This window comes from Sander vitreus, chromosome 7 (genome assembly GCF_031162955.1).
Source record: "Sander vitreus isolate 19-12246 chromosome 7, sanVit1, whole genome shotgun sequence".
In the NCBI taxonomy this organism is placed as follows: Eukaryota; Metazoa; Chordata; class Actinopteri; order Perciformes; family Percidae; genus Sander; species Sander vitreus.
In genome coordinates this window covers 20868827-20889432 of record NC_135861.1, presented here as the reverse complement: position 1 = coordinate 20889432, position 20606 = coordinate 20868827, and the positions used below count along the sequence as shown (strand labels likewise).

The 20606-nt window shown below is 40.5% G+C and overlaps 1 protein-coding gene across 3 annotated transcripts; it reads left to right on the top strand.

The window, feature by feature from the left end:
- The first annotated feature begins 1347 nt into the window (after positions 1-1347).
- On the top strand, positions 1348-19995 carry LOC144521029 (sodium- and chloride-dependent taurine transporter-like). Of its 3 annotated transcripts, none has more exons than XM_078255240.1 (14): positions 1348-1477; positions 5197-5426; positions 5529-5663; positions 8579-8813; positions 9301-9433; positions 10175-10309; positions 11943-12046; positions 12192-12316; positions 13865-13977; positions 15025-15162; positions 15608-15710; positions 17242-17342; positions 17473-17643; positions 18228-19995. In XM_078255240.1, the coding sequence occupies exons 2-14, from the start codon at positions 5198-5200 to the stop codon at positions 18381-18383; spliced, it is 1878 nt and encodes a 625-aa protein (XP_078111366.1). In that variant the 5' UTR covers positions 1348-1477; position 5197; the 3' UTR covers positions 18384-19995. The 3 variants fall into 3 exon arrangements, with proteins under 3 accessions (XP_078111366.1, XP_078111365.1, XP_078111367.1); XM_078255239.1 differs by lacking the exon at positions 1348-1477 and adding an exon at positions 3274-3419; XM_078255241.1 differs by lacking the exon at positions 1348-1477 and adding an exon at positions 4676-4769.
- Positions 19996-20606: the final 611 nt, after the last annotated feature.

The window sequence follows — 20606 nt, the reverse complement described above, 5'->3', positions numbered from 1 at the left end:
TTGTCTATTATTGGGAAATAAACAACAGATAACGTGTCTGTACTCTGTTGATAACAAACGATAAGAAATAAATTGTCTTCGTATTGAAAACACTGGACATTTTATCATCTATAGACTATCAATCAGCACGCGGTGGCCTTTCTTTTGATAGGCAAAGGGGTCACTATCATTTTAGTCTATATCCTTGACGTTTCACTTCCAGGATTGCTCGGTTGCCGACGGAAATTCTGCCGGATTTCACTCATTTAGGCCGGATATCTGTTGTCTTGGGCTTCCTTTGTGCTGGCATTTTAAACTGCGGTCGACTGAGGACTATGATTAACCTTTTCTCAGATCTCTGCAGAGTAAATCCAGACAGCTAGCTAGACGATCTGTCCAATCTGAGTTTTCTGTTGCATGACTAAAACAACTTTTGAAAGTAGCTACACATGTTCCACTAAAACAAGTTCCTTCCCGAGGCTGTTTTGCAGCGGCCTTTACCGGTGCCTAGCAACGCCCAAGATTGTGATTGGTTTAAAGAAATCCCAATAAACCAGAGCACGTTTCTCTCCCATCCCGGAATGCTGTGTGGACTAGCCAGACCCTCCTCCGCAGCGCGTCGCAGTGGAGGAAGGTCTGGCAAAGCGAGACTATCATTTGATTTAATTATGGAGCTTTAATTGAATACTTTTTTGATAACTAACTTTGATAACTTCATATTTACCTTTTCTGAATTTATTTCTAAAGAATGGAATAGGAGGATAAAAATAACTAAGAAAGAAACAGTCTTACTAAAAATCCCTAGAGCCGTTGCTATGGGGCTGGGGACGATCTGGACACACTTCAGCCCTTTATAAATGACTCAATAACATTTATAACGGCAAACGTGATGGCTTATTAGAAAGAAAAACCCTATAAGCATGGTTTAGTGGGTTAACAACATTTAAAAATAAATACCAAATAGGATAAACACTAACAGGTTTTTCAACAACCTGGCAACCCAACATTTATCTTATAAAGCATTATTAACCATTGATAAAGCCATTAGTTTCAGCCAATAACAAAGTGGAACCGAAATAATTAGAGTAATTTCGGGAACTATTTTGGTGTTTAAAATTATATTCACCAGCAAATCGGACATTAAACAAACGTGTAGGCCTACTGCCCGCGCTTTTGCACGTCATTGGCACATTTTGCAAGTGAATGTAAATCAATATGTAGGCTGAAAGCCATAAGAACATACCGTAAGTGGTGATTCATTTCTCCAGTTAATATAGTGACAGAGAATCAGGTGAAGCGCGGACGGAGGGAGGCTGTCGCTTTAAGAAGTTGTTGCATAGAGAAGCTGGTGATTTTCCACTCAAACTGATATTAAACCAAACGCGCACAAGCTCGTAGAAACAATGGCCTCACAGAAAAATAGATGAAATAGTTTCACTTAGCGTTAAAACGTAGGCTACAAAAACAAGGAACAACAGGCTGCTTAGTACGAGGACAGGTATTTCGGCATCTTCTTTACGTATCAAGTCAGTAAATGATGCTTAATGTTTTCATTTGAAAAATAACCCAGCAAGATGGATAAAAAAAACTAGCTATCTGCTTTTAAGCTGTCTGTTTTTAAGATTAATTATTAACACTATGTTGACTATCATTTGTCACCGTATTTTGATGTAACAGGCACGCTAATTCATTTTATTCTCTGATATAGGCTAACAGACTGATCTTTTTTTATTTGACATGATCGATGATGTCCTAATTCCGCTAAAAAAAAGAAAGAAAGAAGTCCTGGCGTTTTAACCCTGCTTTGAAAAAACATCTCAAGCAAATATTGTTTTGGTTTTAAATAAACCCCGCAGCTTTGGCCTTTGAACCCGGTTTCCTGTGTTTATAGCTGATAAGACTGTTCCTCGATTCTCTTTGATCATTTTTTTCCGAGAGTTGCTGTGATGCCTTCAGGCGCAGCCCGGCTTTACGGTGACGTGTGTGTGTGTGTGTGTGTGTGTGTGTGTGTGTGTGTGTGTGTGTGTGTGTGTTGATGCCAGGTGCACTCTCCACCCTGTGTAGTGTATGATCGACTGACAAGTGTGTCCATTATAACCTTATAACAATCAGCAGGATAAATCCTAAAGGATTTCTGCACTTTTTAACTGTGGGTGCTGAAAACATTAAAAAAGTTGGTGGTATATTAATATTCACAATAATTTTACTTTCTCAGTTAGTGGTTCAGTATTTTAGTGTGAAATGAGTTCATGATGTGAACAAGTTTGTAGCATTTCCATTGTATTTAAACTGTAAGCATGTTTAAAAATGAATTTACCTTTAGACAAATATAGTTTTAATGCTAAATTAGGAGATTGATTGTCTGCTCCTCACTTGCAAGATATCTGATCACCATAAACAGATAGCATTTCAGAAGACAAGACACAATAAAAACAAAGTAAAACGGTAGTTTGGAGGTGGTAGAGTGAATAGTGTATTTGCAATTTTCAAAAATACAGATCCAGGTTTACAGCATGTTGTTATTCAACAATAACTAACTCCTTTCCAGAGGCTGTCTGTGAGCTATGAGTAATGAACAAACATCACAAGGTTTTCACGTGTGTGTGTGTGTGTGTGTGTGTGTGTGTGTGTGTGTGTGCGCGCGCGCGCGTGTGTGTGCGTGTGCGCATGCACGTGCGTGTGTGTGGTGTTTAAATGACAGTTCGTCATCAGTTTTTAATTGACTCTTGCATGCCAGCATTTGTCCAGCCATTGTGAGCTCTGAGCTGAGCAGTGAATGGTATCTAAACAGACTCATTGATGAGCAGAGAGAGACACTTTACCTTATTAGGAGTTGTTATAAGCTGATACTGTACTCGTTTACATTTCACAGATAACAAACCACTTGTCATGAAAGAATGGAGGGCCAGTGATTCTAAATATTCTGCATACCAAGAATAAGCACAGTATACGCGTGAATAAAAATAGTTTTCACACAAAGATGTTCGGGAGTGGTGTTTGAGTGTAAAAAGAAAAGAAACGGCAAAACTCTGAATACTGCCTTCAGTTCATCCATTTGTTCAAGATCATAATTCAAGGCCAACCCCCAGGTTTGGACCAGCCTCTGACTTGTCCGCTGTGTCTCCAACATGAATGTGTGCGCGTGTGCGTGTGCTTGTGGGTGACACACTTATCCCCCACCAATTGGCTGTGTGTATGTTTGTGGGCAGGGAGTTGTGGTAAGTGGAAATTTACAGTCTCCCATGTTGGTACCTGAGTTTTCTGTCACAGAGAGGCTGCGTCCAATCTCCACTTTGGATTTAATTGTCTTTAGCCAAGGGGCGGGCACTGCTGTCAGCTCAACTTCTTGTGAGCCGTGTTGGCATAAAGGCATTCAGTACAGAGGAATGGTGACAGCTGAGAGAGAGGACTCTATACATAGTCACAGCCATGAAGGAAATGTAAGTTTTCTAAACTTTTTCAAGGTCTGCATGTGTTAAGTCAAAATGTTCTGCATGAATGGACTTAGATAATACAAAGGGGTGTAACGCTTTGGTAGATATTGTAGGAGTTTATTTGTGTGTTAAAGGTTTAGATGAATAGAGAAAGACCTGCAAATACATTTTAGTGTTGTCTTGTGTGATTCATGTTGACATCAATGAGGATTTAGGCAGTAATAATACTGTGCCGTTTAAAAAAAAAAAAAGAAAAAAAAAAAAGGGTTTAAGGACTTTGTAGTCAAGTGTGTCTGGTTTAAATCCCTAGGACAGTTTGTCTTGAGTCTTATCTGGTGGGCAGACAGCCTCCTAACACCATGCAGGCAGGTGAAAGCATACGCTAAGCAGATGAGGGGAAAAGAGATAAAGAGAGAGAGAGAGAGAAACAGGATGAGAAACCGAGTGGGCAAGAATGAATCCAGTTATGTAAGGAGGTTTGAGAATGGAAAGCTGTTCAAGTTGACTTGTCATGCATAACAGGAAGAGAGAAATCCTATAAAATGATGGGACGCAGTGAGCACACATGGGGGGATGGAGGAGTTGTTCAAGCGTTAAGTGAAGAGACACAGTTCTCATTAGGAATATGAAAGGTTGTAAGTAACCTTTTTAATGTGATTGTTGCTAGAAGTACCAATTTCTAAGAGGGGACATGCTGTCAATTTTTAAATGTCCCACAGTTTCACACTTTTCCCACAAGCTTTAAAGTTGGCACGCAACAGTTAAGGGGAAGTATTTGATGTTGCCCTGTTTTTCTCCTAAAATAAGAGGAAACTTACAATGAATCTCATATATTTCAATGAATTATAGCTTTCTCATTGTCCCCCTTATTGTTCTTTTTTATATGTCAGCTGGGAGCTTAAATCCCATTCAGTCTTGGCATGTTATTCCTGTCCTATTAGGGTTTCTTTTCTCCTCTTGGGCTCATGGGAAATAGAATACTTCGTTCTTTCTTGGAAAGGTACTTTACAGTGTAAATGCCCAAGTGTTCTTCATATCATCTTGAGAGCAGCCAGGGTTTTGGGAATGCAGAGGGATATCTTCTCTAAATTTGGATTACGGAGGAGCGACTTGTTGCTCATACGGTAACATAAAAGAAAGCAAAGAGAAAACTTTACTTCAGGGCCAGGTGAGGTTTTTAAAGTGTGTATTGTATCCAAACATTCCCTTCCTTTTCCTCCAGTGACAATGTGCCCCCCTCCGAGCAGCAAAATGCTCCCTGAGACTTAGAGTAAAATTGGAAAACAGAGAGCTACGTGAACAGCTAATCAGAATGTGAAGGTGCACATACTGTCGCCAAGGTGCTTGTCTTTCAGTGTGAGTGATATTTTAGCTATACAATTTGCAGCATGCATGTGAAATATAGATGTTTTTTTCTGCAGATTGATTGAGAAAGATAAAGAAACAGTGAATATTCACTGAATTGTTGGAATCTCGCTGTCTGTTTCAATCAGCTACTCAAACATTTCTCTAGTCTGAATGACCTCCATGCATCAGCTGTTCAGATTAGCAAGATTAGCAAGATAGTACCATATAGCTTGTATTTAGTGGTTACACAGCACGCCGTAATGCAATCAGACGACAGCATTAGCTCCTTAATGCTCCTCCCTCTGTGTCTTTTCATGCCCATCCCTGTCTGTCTCTCTTTCTTTCTTTCTTTCTTTCTTTCTTTCTTTCTTTCTTTCTTTCTTTCTCTTTGTATATCTACATCTTATGTGTCCCTTTTCTTTTTTGCTGTCCACAGCATGGCACAAAAAGAGAAGTTCCAATGCTTAAAGGATTTTCACAAGGACACCCTGAAACCTTCACCGGGGAAGAGCCCAGGCACGCGGCCTGAGGACGAGGCTGAAGGCAAGGCTCCTCAGAGAGAGAAGTGGGCCAGTAAGCTCGACTTTGTCCTGTCCGTAGCCGGAGGCTTCGTTGGATTAGGAAACGTCTGGCGCTTCCCTTACCTTTGTTATAAAAATGGTGGAGGTAGGCAAAAGAAACACAACATATTGGGGTTAAGCCAAAAAAATCATAGGTGGGTGGTGATCGTTGCTAGAAGATGTCTTACTTCCTGTATCCATTACCCAGGTGCATTTCTCATCCCTTACTTCATCTTCCTGTTTGGGGGTGGCCTGCCTGTGTTCTTCCTGGAGGTCGCACTGGGCCAGTACACCTCTGAAGGAGGGATCACCTGCTGGGCCAAGCTCTGCCCCATCTTCACTGGTCAGTCCAAGCAAATAAGATGCAGCATGGTTTCAGGCCCTTAGGCTGCTTTGTGTTATGTAAACGACATTACACAGCATAGTAAAGCAGGAATATTGAGAGTACTGAACATTTAGTATCATGGAGGATGAATGATATAAGTATTGTCACGGCATAACCACAACCCTGGGAAAACTTGATACTATCGTCACTTGTCTAGGAGCTTCCAAGGTTTGGCCGCTCGTGCATGTGAATCTACAGAGCTGAACACTAGGTTGCCAAGTTACAGGTAAAATGAGTAGGCCTACAGTACCTGTCGTCGCTGCTCTGGCACCGCTTTGTTCCGTCATTCGACCAGGATTCTCCTTTGCAACACTTGGAAGCACATGTCTTTCTTCCTGAACTTTGACCCCAGCTTCTTCTTCTTCTTCTTCTTATTGTTCTTCTTCTCCTTTGTAAACTCCCTCAGTCTCTGTGACAAGGTTAGCCCCTCCTACCTCAGCCTGGCAACCAATAGGAAGGAAGGATTGTGCTGCGATATTCACTTACGCAAACATAAATACACATATACAAACACCCCACACAAAATACTGGGTTGGGGCGACCTCTAGCTCACCTGGTAGAGTGTGCGCCCCATGTAGGCTGAGTCCTTTGCAGCGGCCCGGGATAGAATCCGACCTGTGGCCCTTTGCTTCATGTCATTCATCCCCTCTCTCTCTCTCTCCCCCCTTTGCTATCTTTCTAAACTATCTAATAAAGAAAAAGCCCTAACAAAATAATCAAAAAATAAATTAAATAACATACTGGGTCAAATTGAATCTAATTTGGGTCAATATAGCACTGACCCAGTACCCATGAGCATAAAAACCACTGGGTCACCCATCACACCCAAAACAAATCCAGTTTAGTGTTATTTAGTGTATATTGTTTTCATTGGGTTATTCCGTCACACCAGTAGGTGGTTATTTTGACCCAGTAACAATGTCATATTTACATTTCTGTTGGATCATAAAGGAAACCAAAAACTGTATGTTTTCATTAACTTTAGACAAAACAAGCTTTTTACAGTTTATTTTTTTACCTTAAAACATATTACACTACATTCAAAACTGCAAAGGACAACATGTGACGTGTTTAAAAAAAAAAAAAAAAGATAAAACTGTTTATTCTACACACTATGTCTTTGCTCTGAACAATTCATCCAAATTTGGATTATTTCCAAAACAGTTGAAACAAACACAAAAATCATTTAGGAGGACATCTACCCCTCCGATAAAGAAACTTTTTTTTAAACAGTCAGGTGTATACTATTGTAAATGGAGAAGAAGCAGCAGATGCGTCATTCAAATGTTTTATGTCTTTGACATTAAATACCCCAAACAATGTTCCCCAGTCTGGGAAGTTTTGCAAATCTCTCTCACTTAAGTGCAATATTTACCTTTTCATTATTTTGTCTGCTTTAGAAAACAACCCAATAGAAAGACCCAAAGCCCACATACCCTGAAACTGGGTTAGTAACTTGACTCAGGATGTTTTAGTGTGCACATGCTTGAAGGCGCTCCAAAACATAAAGTCATCCTTGGATTGAATATTTTGTGTGTATAACGGATTGATTGCCATGGAAACAGACTTGCAAAAGAAACATTAAGTTGCATAGCAATGGTCTCATGCAGCAGGTCTGTATTTTTTGTTGACAGCGTGGATCCACTTGTTTTGTCTTAGCTTATAGGATGTTATAAATACTGTAGGTCTTCTGTGACGGTGTTGTCGGGGTCAGGTTCTCTCAGAGGTCTCTTGAACTGAGATCACCAATAACATACTGATACTTTAAGACACTCAAGGGCCTCTCATTGCTTCTTGGTGCGGCCCTCTACCTTTGAGTGACAGCTGTGGACAAGCACTGAGGTACCACACCTTGAGCAGCTGCCGTGACACCCTTACTCATGATCACACACGGGACATGACATGAAAAGAGAGGAAGCTGTGCTTCACCGGATCTCTAGCAGCTGCTGATGGTCTCCGCTATCACTCCCCTGCCCTCGTGTTTTTTTCACACAGTGAAATTCATGACTTTACTCCCTGCACTCCAGCACTCATTCGAGTGCTCATAAACATACGCACACAAACACCTGTCACAGCATTGACTTGTCTGTCAGTTTGCATTTGGTATGTGGAAACGAGGCATTGGGGGCGACAGAGATGATGAGTTTAAAAATACTCTTGAGCAGTGGAAGAGTACCGCAGATTTCTGTGTCCAGTTTCGTGGCAAAGTCATCTTAAAATAGTGTTTAAACACTAAGGACATAAAAACACTAGATGAGTCAAGCTTTCCCCTCTTTAGGTTCATAAAGAGTTTGTTGTTATTTATGTTTGTGATAGCGGGCTTTTAAAGTCTTCATTTAAGTTATTTACCTCCAGGCTAAAATTCTGTGTTTTGCTGCCCTCTCTGGCTGAAAGTTGCAACTCCGACCACACAACGTATCACTGACGTGTGTGGAGCAAGGCAAGAAGATAAACTACTAACGGCCAGAAAAAAACATTTTAAACTGCTGTAACGGTTTTAATCACTTTTTTTTATAACAATGAATCTGCAGTTCCACTTGGCTCTAAAGGAGCTTTACAGCTAATTGTTTTTGAATTATGTCTGGCTCACATCATCACATTTTCGGTCACAACAAGCACCTTTTTTAAGGGACAAAGCTCTTAAAACCCACTGACAGACAAAGTCAGCGTCTAGCTGGGGAACATAATGGAGCATTTAGCAGCTAAAGAGGCAGATATTTCACTCAGGACTTAGTGGAGTGATTATTGGACTTACATTCATCAGGTGACCAGAAACATAACAAAGGCTTAATAATAAAATACATTGAAATCACAACTCTGTCTTGGATTATATTTTGATCTGAAAATCTGCCTTCTTTCCTCCCTCTCTCCAGGTATTGGCTATGCCTCTGTCGTGATCGTATCTCTACTAAACATCTATTATATTGTGATCTTGGCCTGGGGACTCTACTACCTGTTTCAGTGCTTTCAGCCGGAGCTCCCCTGGTCGAAATGCAACCAGCCCTGGAACACAGAATACTGTATAGAGGACACAGTCCGCAAGAACAAGACCCTATGGCTAGCAGCCAACATGACCAATTTTACCTCCCCTGTCACTGAGTTCTGGGAGTGAGTATTTACTGATCGCCTACCTAACACACACACAGTGACATGAATATACTAAAGTAACACTGCCTCTTTATCTTGCTTGCTTAAATGTGTTTAAACAGGCACAATTTACTTTAGTTCTGTCACTTTATATTTATCTTAACTTTATTTGTACAGCACCTTTCACATGTTAAAAGCAGCTCCTCAAAATTTGACTAATGTCTTTTTTCACGCCCATTTGCTTTTTTACATGTTTAAATTTTATGACAATTCATCTAAACTACAAATGTTTATGCAGCATTAGACACCTAAATGTTTAAGCCTCAAAGCTTTTCCAAGTAGTCATCTCACCATTTTAGTATATGCAGTCTCTGGACATGCCAGAGTAAAGGCCAAGTCATGTGTCCATTTGATTTCCAGGAAAGTTCCTGGTTGTGTTTGAAAATGTACAAGATTACCTCTTCTATTTCAAGTCCCACAACTGCCTGTGCCTCTGTATCCTCTGCAGACGCAACGTCCTGAGCATCTCCACTGGGATTGAGGACATAGGGCCCCTGAAGTGGGACCTGGCCCTGTGTCTTCTAGCAGTGTGGGTTGTCTGCTTCTTCTGCATCTGGAAGGGAGTCAAGACCACTGGGAAAGTGAGTGCTGGAGGCGTAGACATATCCTGTACTTATTTTGTTGCCTGGATGCTGTTAGTCCTTTATTATTTTTTTTCCCCCCGACAAGTCAGTGACAAAACACTGTTGCTCAGAGAAAAGCCACATGCTAGGAAAGCAGTTAATTTGGGTGATTTAGAGACACAAGTCTCTCCACTGTCCTGGAAGTTTCTTGTTGGCCAGACTCACTGTCGGCTATAAGCAGCTGAGTGCCGCACCTTAGCCCTTTCTTTGTTTCTGTTAACGGGACAGAAACTGGGCCACAGCCAACAGGACGAGCTCTGTGAGGAAAATTATTAACTCTATTAAGGACTTCCTGTGGGTTTATTTCCATGTATAATGCACGATTCATTGTTGGGATTAGTGTGCATTAAAATGATCACCCTTAATCTTTAACCAGACAACAATTCAGAAAGTGAGAAGACATGCTGTGTAGTGTACTGCGTCATGCTCTATTAGGAATGCACTCCATCTTAAACCCTCTTTGTGACTTCTGTAGGCAGTATGCATCACTGTTCCCAGACCTTACCTACTTTTTCTCTGTTAAAATATTGGGAAATTAGAGGAACAATGCATCTTTTGTCCTGCATTTGGGAAAAAAAAGTTTGAAATTAGAACTTATCAAAGGAAATTGTGTTTATCCCATTATATCTCAGCGGTAATGAGTCATACGTCTATAACTGTTGCTCAGTATTTTGGCTAATAATTCCTTGTCCTGTCTAGGTGGTGTACATAACAGCAACTTTCCCATTTGTGATGCTGATTGTGCTGCTGGTGCGTGGAGTGACCCTGCCTGGGGCATCTGAAGGGATCAAATTCTACCTTTACCCTAACCTGACCCGCCTACAAGACCCAGAGGTAGGATCTTCTCTTTTTCTGTAATAGTTCACTACTTTAACTACCTTCATATCTTTCACATTTCTGTGTCCAGGTATTAAAGGAATAGTTTGACATTTTAGGAAACATACTTATTTGCTTTCTTGCTGAGAGTTATATGAGAAGATTCCTACCACTCTCATGTCTGAGAATCTTTACAAATATTAGTTTTGCTTTATGCGGTTTACATTGGACGGTGATGGTATTTTGCTATGAGTCGCTCATCATCTCGTGCCGACCCTTCTAACTTCCTGCTCACTCTGCTAGCCTGGCCGCTCAAGGTTTTCAATTGTAAACATCAGAGTTAACACAGAGGAAAAGGCGAAGATGGCTATTGGCTATGACCTATGGCTACGATCCCGACTACGTGGACAAGCAAGACCATCTCTGCATCCATCTCCATCTCTGCATTAGAGGTGGCACAGAGGCGAGCAAGGTGGAAATGAACACAGAAAACCTGGTGACTCTTTTTCTGTGTGCCAATCTGGCGGCCACATTCTGCTTTATGATGAATCATGCACAAGTTGAAGGAGCTAATGGGATACAATTTCACTGGAATTGTACCTCGTACAATTTCATATGTCAAATAAAAATGTATTGATTGATTGTCTGTACGCTAAATATGAAACTACAGCTAGCAGCTGGTTAGCTTAGTATAAAAACTGGAAACTGCTTGCCTGGCTCTGTCCAAAATCCACCTACCAGCACCTCTATAATGTGTCAATTTGTGATTTTGAGTGTTTTCAACTACTAGCGCTGGTATTCACAATGATATTCAACCTGTCACTGGCTCAGTCTGTCATAACCACATGCTTCAAGAAGTCCACCATAATTCCTGTGCCCAAGAAAACAAGACTAGCCTGCCTGAATGACTACTGCCCAGTGGCACTTACCTCTGTAGTGTTGAAAATGCTTTGAACGACTGCTCAAGGATTACATCTGCTCCTCACTACCCAGCCCAGTGGACCCATTAAAGATTGTCTACTGTCCCAACCAATCAACAGAAAACGCCATAGCACACATCATCCACACCAGCCTATCTCCCCTGAAAAAGAAAGGAAGCTATGTGAGATTGCTGTTCATTGACTACAGTTCAGCATTTAACACCAGAGTTTTCTCCAGGCGAGGGTTGGCCGACAAACTTCTTCCACCCTCATCCTTAACACCGGAACACCCCAAGGCTGTGTTTTGAATCCCCTGCTGTACTCCCTGTACACACACGACTGTGTAGACCCTTTCGACTCCAACACCGTCATCAAGTTTGCTGACGACACTGGTGTGGTGGGCCTGATCACAGATAACAATGAGAAGGCCTACCTGAAAGAGGACCTGACCCACTGGTGTCAGGACACACAAGTTGAAGGAGCTGATGGGATTAGATTTCACTGAAATTGAACCATGTACAATTTGTCATGTGACAAATAAAAAAAACGGATTGACAAATCGAACCGAAAACATAACCTCCTTGGCAGAGGTAATAACATTTTTGCCTCGGTGTGAGCAATCACTTATTTAGCAATTACTTTTTTATTAGCTGAAAACACATTTCACAACAGGTTGACCTCATCTGTTCTGGAAAACACTGTGAAATTCAACTCTTCCTCTGTCTCCTCAGGTGTGGATTGATGCGGGGACCCAGATTTTCTTCTCTTATGCCATTTGTCTGGGAGCCATGACGTCACTGGGGAGCTACAATAAATACAAATACAACTGCTACAGGTGAGTTGTGTTTCCGCTGGGGAAGGGGGGGGGGGACTGTAGTAGTGACAGCAACTCGTGTCAGAGACGGTTGCGTGAAAAGAAAATGGGAACTTCGGTTCCGTCTGTGTTGATTAACAACCTCCATGACATATGTGTGACATAGGGACTGTTTGCTGCTGGGAGGCCTCAACAGCGGTACCAGTTTTGTGTCTGGCTTCGCAATATTTTCCGTCCTGGGCTTCATGGCACAAGAACAAGGGGTGGACATTGCCGATGTGGCAGAGTCAGGTACGAGGGTCAAGGTGATGGCAGCAGTGATGGTGGGCGCTGTTGCCAAACACAAAAAAGACAATTGGAAAGTTATCAAAAATAAATGAGGGGGAAATAGTAATTCAAGTAGTTTAGTCAAGTCTCTGAAACGATGATGCTGAAATGTAGAGGTATCGGCAATTGCACACTCCTTGAATAAAAGCCTAAAAAAACCAGAATTGTTACTTCAGTGTGAAATCTGTTCCCCCTTTTCTGAGGACAGATTACATGGCATTGGTGCTGTATGTTTTAGCTACACAATGAACTGCGGTGTCAAAGAGCTCCTCATCATAACTACAAGTGCTCAATGGCACCAGGTGTCCTCACGTCCCACATTCAACTTGCTCATGTCATTTACTAGCTTTGAATCTTTTTGACCAGGGGACATTGCTAAGAAGATTGGCACCATACTGTATGTACTCTACTGTATATTGTGCGCTGGCAACCAGAGGTGATATTTCTGACCAGCAGCACTGCATTGTTAGCCCAGTTCTGTTAACAAGCTGTGGATCTCCTGAGGTGGATGCCACTGCTTCTGTTTCTGCCTTTCTTTATACTCTATATGGACTTTGAAGGAGATGCGTCTTCTTTCAGCATGCTCGCTCTGTTCAGTTTAAGATTAAACTCTTGCTTTCTTTAAGACTGCAACTTGAATATAATCATGTGAAATCAAACTATAATTGTAAAGCAATGACAACAAGTCTGTGATGGTGTGTTAGCGTGTAGATACAAAATATTCCTTCATATATGAAGATACAGAACCAAAATTCATAAATTAAAGCATTTGTAGAAATAACTTGCATTTTGCTCAGCTGTTTAAATGAGACACTAGTTTATGTGATTGCTCACTTTGTGCCCCATGCTCTTACTATATCCTGTTGATATGGTTCATGGCTTGGCTACAATCCTCATCTGCTTTGTTTAGATTACATTCCTCTTTATTGTCATGGCACACAGTAAGTACCAAAAATGCAGATTAGTATTTTATAGCATTTTCATATTAGTTATATGTGATATATACCAAACGTTATACAAAAGTAAAGCAGCTGTAATATGTACAGTATAGAGAACAGAACCTAATGAATAATATGTGCAATAAATGGTCTGGGTATGTATATATACAGTATAGGCAGTTAAGTCATATGTACAGTGTAAAGAGACAATATGTAAAGTTAAATATGGTTGTTGATATTCCAAGTTAACACATGTCCTGTATGTGTTAACTTGGAATATCAACAACCATAACCACAAGATCATAAAACAACATTGTATTTCCTTATAGACACTTAACACATAGAGACAACAAAGAATAAACACTCAATCCCATTAACTTCACCCAATGTCTTTCAGTTGTTGGACACATTAGATAATATAGATTATTGGCAGTGTCATACCCTGCTCAGCCTCTCTAGCTCAATCTTTACATTATTTTTCCAATCCCAAAATGTCGTCCAAGCTGAAATCAGATAGAAATATTAATTCTGTTCTCCGCTCCTTCTCCCCATCCCCACTATGTTCTCCCTCCAGGTCCTGGCTTGGCCTTCATCGCCTACCCTAAAGCTGTGTCCATGATGCCGCTGCCAACCCTCTGGGCCATCCTCTTCTTTATCATGCTGCTGCTTCTGGGCCTCGACAGCCAGGTCAGTATTTTCACAATCACTCTGGTGTCAAGCCATATACAGAATTGTTTGTTGATGAAATGCCTGATAATTCACACAGACACCTTCCAGGTCCCATGGGTTAGTTGGCTTCTGCCAGCCACAATGTGTAAAACCCTTTTAGTGTCTCTCTGATCCACATCTCACGTCTCCAAGGTATCAAATTACTGACAGAGAAGAAAAGCAGCTTGTTCCCACAAAGGCATTTTACTATCACGACCACACTATGAAGATTATAGTCCTTTTAATGCCCTGTAATTCCACAAATTACGTTTTTAGAAGTTAAATGTTAATGTTAAATGCAAAACATTTAGTTAGTAGAAGCCATTATAATAGCTTGCAAGCAAGCCATCTAGCTTTGATAGGAGCAGACAAGATAATCTAAGTAGACAACACAAGTGTGCACAAGCGGGATTGGCCGGCCATATCACATTTCCTGCCTCCAAGTGTAATTCTACTCCTGTGCTAACTCAGTCCTGCACATGGCCAGCTACTTATCTCCCCCAATTGCGAGATCAGGCCGATGCTCTAAATTTGAATACATGTAAATACTCATGCGGCTATTTCCAAAGAAATGTTGCCAGTTACAGTGTGTGTGGGTGCATTTCTTGACCATAAATTCCATGCAGATTTGTAGTCCTGAATGCTATATATTGTTAACATCGCTCACACATACATGCCACTGTTATATAAGGAGTTTTTGTTTGGTTATTCGTGTAACAAAGAAGCATGTTCTTCGTAAATAGGAACAATTTCATGATTTTGTTATGACATTATGAGGCAATGCGGAGACACAAGGGAGCAAGAGAGAGACGGAGACAGTGATTCACTGTTGTTTTGTTTTTGTTGTGTCTTGGTAGCAACAAACCAGTGCTGCAGAGAGGAACCCTGTTGAAATTCTCATTACTGCTTAACAAAGACAGCTCTCATTCTCTAATCACTGGTTTGTAGAGGAAAAACAAGAGCTGCATGCACACATAAAGAGACTTTTTTTTTTTTTGTTCTCAATAGTTGCTTTTGTCCCCACAGTTTGTTGAAGTGGAAGGACAGATCACCTCTATTGTGGATCTATATCCGGCCATCCTCAGGAAGGGTTACCGACGAGAGATCTTTATAGCTGTGATGTGTTTCATGAGCTATCTCTTGGGACTTGCCATGGTAACGAAAGTAAGTTCACTAACAGTCACTTCATTGGAGCCTCTGCACTCTTACTTCTACTGCTTATCCTGTTTAGAGAAGGAAAAGAGAGTCTGTGTGTTCGGATCAACGGCAGAGATAACGCCACAGACTTTCCACTTGCCTGTTGGCTGCCTCATTGTTAGGACCAAATATGGCTTCCTACCACATTCACCACTCACATCCTGTGTGTCTGAGTGGAACAATTCGGAATGCCGTTTTCCGTTTAGCAGTTAACTGTGCTTCAATGGCATCTCAGCACCTGTTGAACTCTGCCTCTATTGGTGGGGTGCCAGCATTCTTGTATGCCGCTTATAACCCCACCCCCCCACACACACATACACACTCTGCTTTAATACCCCCTTCTATCTCTTTGATTTTGTTCCACACACATCAGAGAGGTAATTAATGTGGCTTTCCTTTTTTCTTTTTCCAGGGTGGCATGTATGTGTTTCAACTATTTGACTACTATGCAGCCAGTGGTGTGTGCCTTTTGTGGGTTGCATTCTTTGAATGCATTGCTGTAGCCTGGGTTTATGGTAAGTGGAAACGACTCTATGTGATAGCTGTTGTCGTGTGTTATTTTTCAAAGTAATGGTCCTAAAGAGTTGAGGGAAAAAAGCAGAAACGATCTTGTTGGCGGTACACAAAGGTGTCCTTGTGGTTCCTTCCATGGCAGTAGTAAATAACTTTAACTGCATGCAGAGGCTTAGTGAGAGGGGGTGGGAATAGTGTTTGTCCCCTGCTAGATTGTGATTGGCTATCCAGGGTTTCATCCCACCAGATTGCATCTTCCATTATCAATAAAAGAAGATTTAAACTAATAAAAAAGAAAACAAATTGGAATGAAAGCAACTGGTCTCCACAGCTGGTCTCAATCTATCCATTGTACAAGTCGTTAAGTTCAGTCAATTGTCCCTTAAGTTTTACCAGAAAATGGCCTCCAGTATTACAGATACAAACAAAAACAAAATGCTGCTTGGTACAATGTTGCGCAAATTGCGGGATAAAGTACAGGTTCCATAACTGCACAATGATTTCTAATAAGCAAGCTTCTTTAACTTTCTTTAGCTGTAATTGTTGCTTATCTAATCATCAAAATATAATGTAATTTAAAAACATTCAATTTTAGGGGCTTTAACAGATTAACAAATTTAAGAAAGAAGAATCTCTCCTACACAAGTAAAAATCTATAGTTTTTTACAATAGATGCTATTGTAGCAGCATCACAAAGGACCTTACTAGCTGCTGCGCTTTGCATTCATCTGTAGTCCCTTTGTCCCTATGTTAAAAAGGAACTAAAAACAGAAAAAAAGAATATATTGTTAACATGTACATAGGAACATAACAACAGACATCAGGCCCATGTACAGCATAGCACACATACCACACTAAGCAATGCAATAAAACACAGGTAAACACAGTTAAACCACAATAAACACTTAGGAAGGATACATGATGACCTAGTAAGCTAGCTACAGTATACCTCGCAAAGCTTAGACTGTTTATACTATATACAGTTTGTGGTACATGACTCAGCAGAAATATATGGGGCAGTTTAGGGCAGACAACAAGAGATAAGGGGCCATAAACATGCTCATTTCCAAATGACTTGTCTCGCATTGCCAGACCTTCATCCACAGCGGAGGAGGTTCTGGCTAGTCCACACAGCATTACGGGATGGGAGAGAAACGTGCTCCGGTTTATTGGCATTTCTTTAAACCAATCACAATCGTCTTGGGCAGCCCTATGTGCCACACGGAGCAACGGCACCTCTGCAATACAGCCTCGGGAAGGAACTTGTTTGGGTGAAACGTGTACGTTCAAAGGTTGTTTTAGTCGGAATTTCCGGCAGCACCTGAACAATCCCGGAAGTGGAACGTTGCGTGGATATAGACTATGCTATAACAAACAATAAAACGTGAACAGTTCAGACTAATTATATCTTATGTACAATATTAATTAACTTTGCTGACACACACACACACACACACACACACACACACACACACACACACACACACACACGCTATTACTCATGCTATTCTTTGTTCTCTTTGTGTTGGAAAGGAGTTGATAATTTCTATGATGCCGTTGAGGATATGATTGGCTACAGACCAAACCCGTGGATGAAATGGAGCTGGACCATAATCACTCCTGTCCTCTGCATGGTGAGAAATAAGTGCCAGCTTTTGGAGTGACACTTTATTGCGTTGGGCGAGATATTGTTGATGACATGTTGATAGTTAAACTTTGAAGGTCATAGAGGTGTACTAAAAGAAGAATGTGTTTGATTTCCAGGGCTGCTTTGTCTTCTCCCTGGTCAAGTACAAGCCCTTGACCTATAACAAGGTGTATGAGTACCCGGACTGGGCCATCGGTCTGGGCTGGTTAATGGCCCTGTCCTCCATGATCTGTATTCCCATGGTGATGGTCATCAAGATCTTACAGTCTGAGGGATCCCTGATCGAGGTGAGCTCAATCCTTTAGTGCTTTTAAAGGAATAGTTTGAAATGTTTTGAATTTTTTTTTAAATAAAAAACTTATAAAACAATATTGTCAAACCTACAGCCGATAGTGGTCAGCCGGCAGTAAGCATGCTAGCAGATTAGCGCGCAAGTAGTAGTGCTAGCTAGGCCACCCTTGTTGGTCACTTGACTGTCGCTTGTAGGTCATCACGGTCCATCGACAATCTCCTCCTGTTGTTACAACAAGGTTGCCAGGCAACCAGGCTATCCGTTTCACCTTGCTTCGAGTCTTTATGCTAAGCTAAGCTAACGTCTCCTGGCTGTAGCTTTATATTTAGCATACATAACAGTGGTGTCAATCTTCTCATTTCAACTCTTGGCAAGAAAGTGAATAAGCATATTCCCCCAAAATGGCACAACATTTTAAATTAACTTGGCTTGAATTTTATTTATACATGCAGGAATACAGATGTGATACAAGTTGAATTACGATGTTTGCCATTTTCAATTTGATAGTTGTCATGTTGAGCCTTAAACTGCCCCAGTTTGTGATGATCATTAGTCTAATCTCTCGTCTCCTTCCCTCAGAGGATCAAAGCAGTGGCAGCCCCAGCGAAGTCAGGCGTGAGCTCTCGCCCAAAAGAGTACAACTTGAAGGGCAGCGAGTTGACACAGCCCCTAGACCCAAACGGGAACAATGGCTTGATCAAGCCCACCCACACCATTGTAGAGACAACGATGTGAGCACTCTCTGTGAGAGGAAAAAGTAATTAATGTGCTTTCTGTGTTATTATCATGTTTGCTAACTTTGATAATGGTAGGTTTGCATCGTCCATTATATTCACATTAGAGATACTCTGGTTTGATTTATATGAAGAGAGTTATATATTATTGTTGTAATGTTTTATTCTCTTGTAATTTTTTTTTATTTTTTACTATATTGATATCGTTGATGTTACATTTGTTGTTGCTGTAGTTGGCACTGATCTCAGTTTAGGCAATATTTTGAGATAGAAAATGTTCATTGTTTACTACATTTCTGTTGATTCCAGAGACGAGATGAGGAATTTGTTTTTTTGGTGTAATAGAAGAAAAGATTAAATTCTCACTTCACATAAATTCAGTAAACTAAACAAGTAATTAACCACGTATAAGAAAACTAAACATCCTCACATGATTGCGGCAGTCTCGTTGCCCAAGCTAACCTCTAATTTTGTTGTTGTTGTTGTTCATCCCTGCAGTTAAAATGAATGTACCTCGCTAGCAGCCGAAGTGAGCCACCCACGTCTCTCAGAGTACACACAACATTTTAAGTGGCAATATGCAGTGTATAGAGTTAATCTTGCTTTACATCCTTTAAATTACAAGCTGAACAAGGCATTGGCCAAATACTGTGAGAAATGCATTCATAAGAAGATCCATCCATCCTCAAAAACAGAATGAGACAAAAAAAAAAAACAGCTAAGGGAGAGGAAATGAGAAAAGGGAAGTGGCATTTTTATGAGTATTTGTACACAGCCTGTGTGACTACTATAGTCAGTCCCAGTGCATTTATTTAAACCTCTTTTTGCACTTTATATGTCGTTTCACCTTTATTGTAGTATTTGTTTTTATTGTTGCAAGGTATTTGGAGTTGCATTTGCAACACATTTCAGGAAGAAATATTTTTAGCTTCTAACTTTTTTGATATTGTAAACTTTAATATACAGTATCTAGTTGTCTTCTTGCTAAGATGATGACAAAATAGAATAGAAATCTGACATCAAATATCTTTAGAAGGATCTGTGAGAACATCACTTTAAACTAAAACATAACTTTTTTCTAAACATCCTGACAACTTTCTCCATTGTGCTCATTACAAAAGCAGACGTGCTCTGCAGAACTACCACTGGATTCTAGTTTTTAATGTTTGGTTTAGGCATTTGTACTGTAGAATTTGAATTGTTTGTAAATCACATATGCCTTTTGTAACAATTTTATACTGTACATCATATAAACACCATCACTGATAAATTCATTTCACTGAAAACTCAACAAATTGTTTTCTAAATATTGATTACATTGTGAGCCGGGTTTACATTTTTCAGTGTGCAATATTCACTGAAGCAATGGCATTCTCTGCTCACTCAAAATGCACCATCAAATTTAGAATAATGTTCAATAATCCATCAAATTGCACAGTTGGATACAAAATCTAAAGCATGTGCAGGAGCCACCACAATACCGTGCTGCTTTCTCTGTTAAAATCTTGGAGATTCAAGTGTACCAAAGTATTTTTGTCTCACAGTTGTCCCTTTTGAGATGCACATTGCATCATTTCTATATAGATTACAAATAAACATATTTTTTCTTTTGATTTTATGTCTCAAGAATTCTTTTATTCTCTAAATATGAACGTCTCTTAAGCAATTATAGATCATCACTCCTGCAAAGTGGAGAAATGTCCACCTCACATTTAAATGTTGAGGCTGAAATTGTTATTAAGTGACATGATTGACATGTAAAAACATTTATAATACAGCCCATGTTTGACAGTGTCATTTCTTGTATGAACCAGGTACCAATAACATACTTACTACTACTCAACCTTTGTAGGTACAGGGGAAGAAAATAATACTATGGGGAACAAAGGAGTAACAATTGGCCTATGCAGTGAGCTAGAGTTTAACCTCTGCTCAAGTCCCCTGCTGTCTGGCTGCGCTGTACCTACACTTAAGTACCAGTAGGAACCACTAACTATTTTATTGGTACCTGAATCACACAGCTAAATCACATTGCACAAGTGGGCTGTAAAGTGTTAAGGACATGTTTTATTCTCACCATAAAAGTCATGACTGCATATTGGAAGAGTTGCTTGGTAAAAGGAGATCAGCACAGCACCGCACAGATGATTAAGAGACTGCATTTCAGCACAATATCATGTTATCAGTCTTCATAGAAATACAGGTCCTGACGCTAATCTAGATA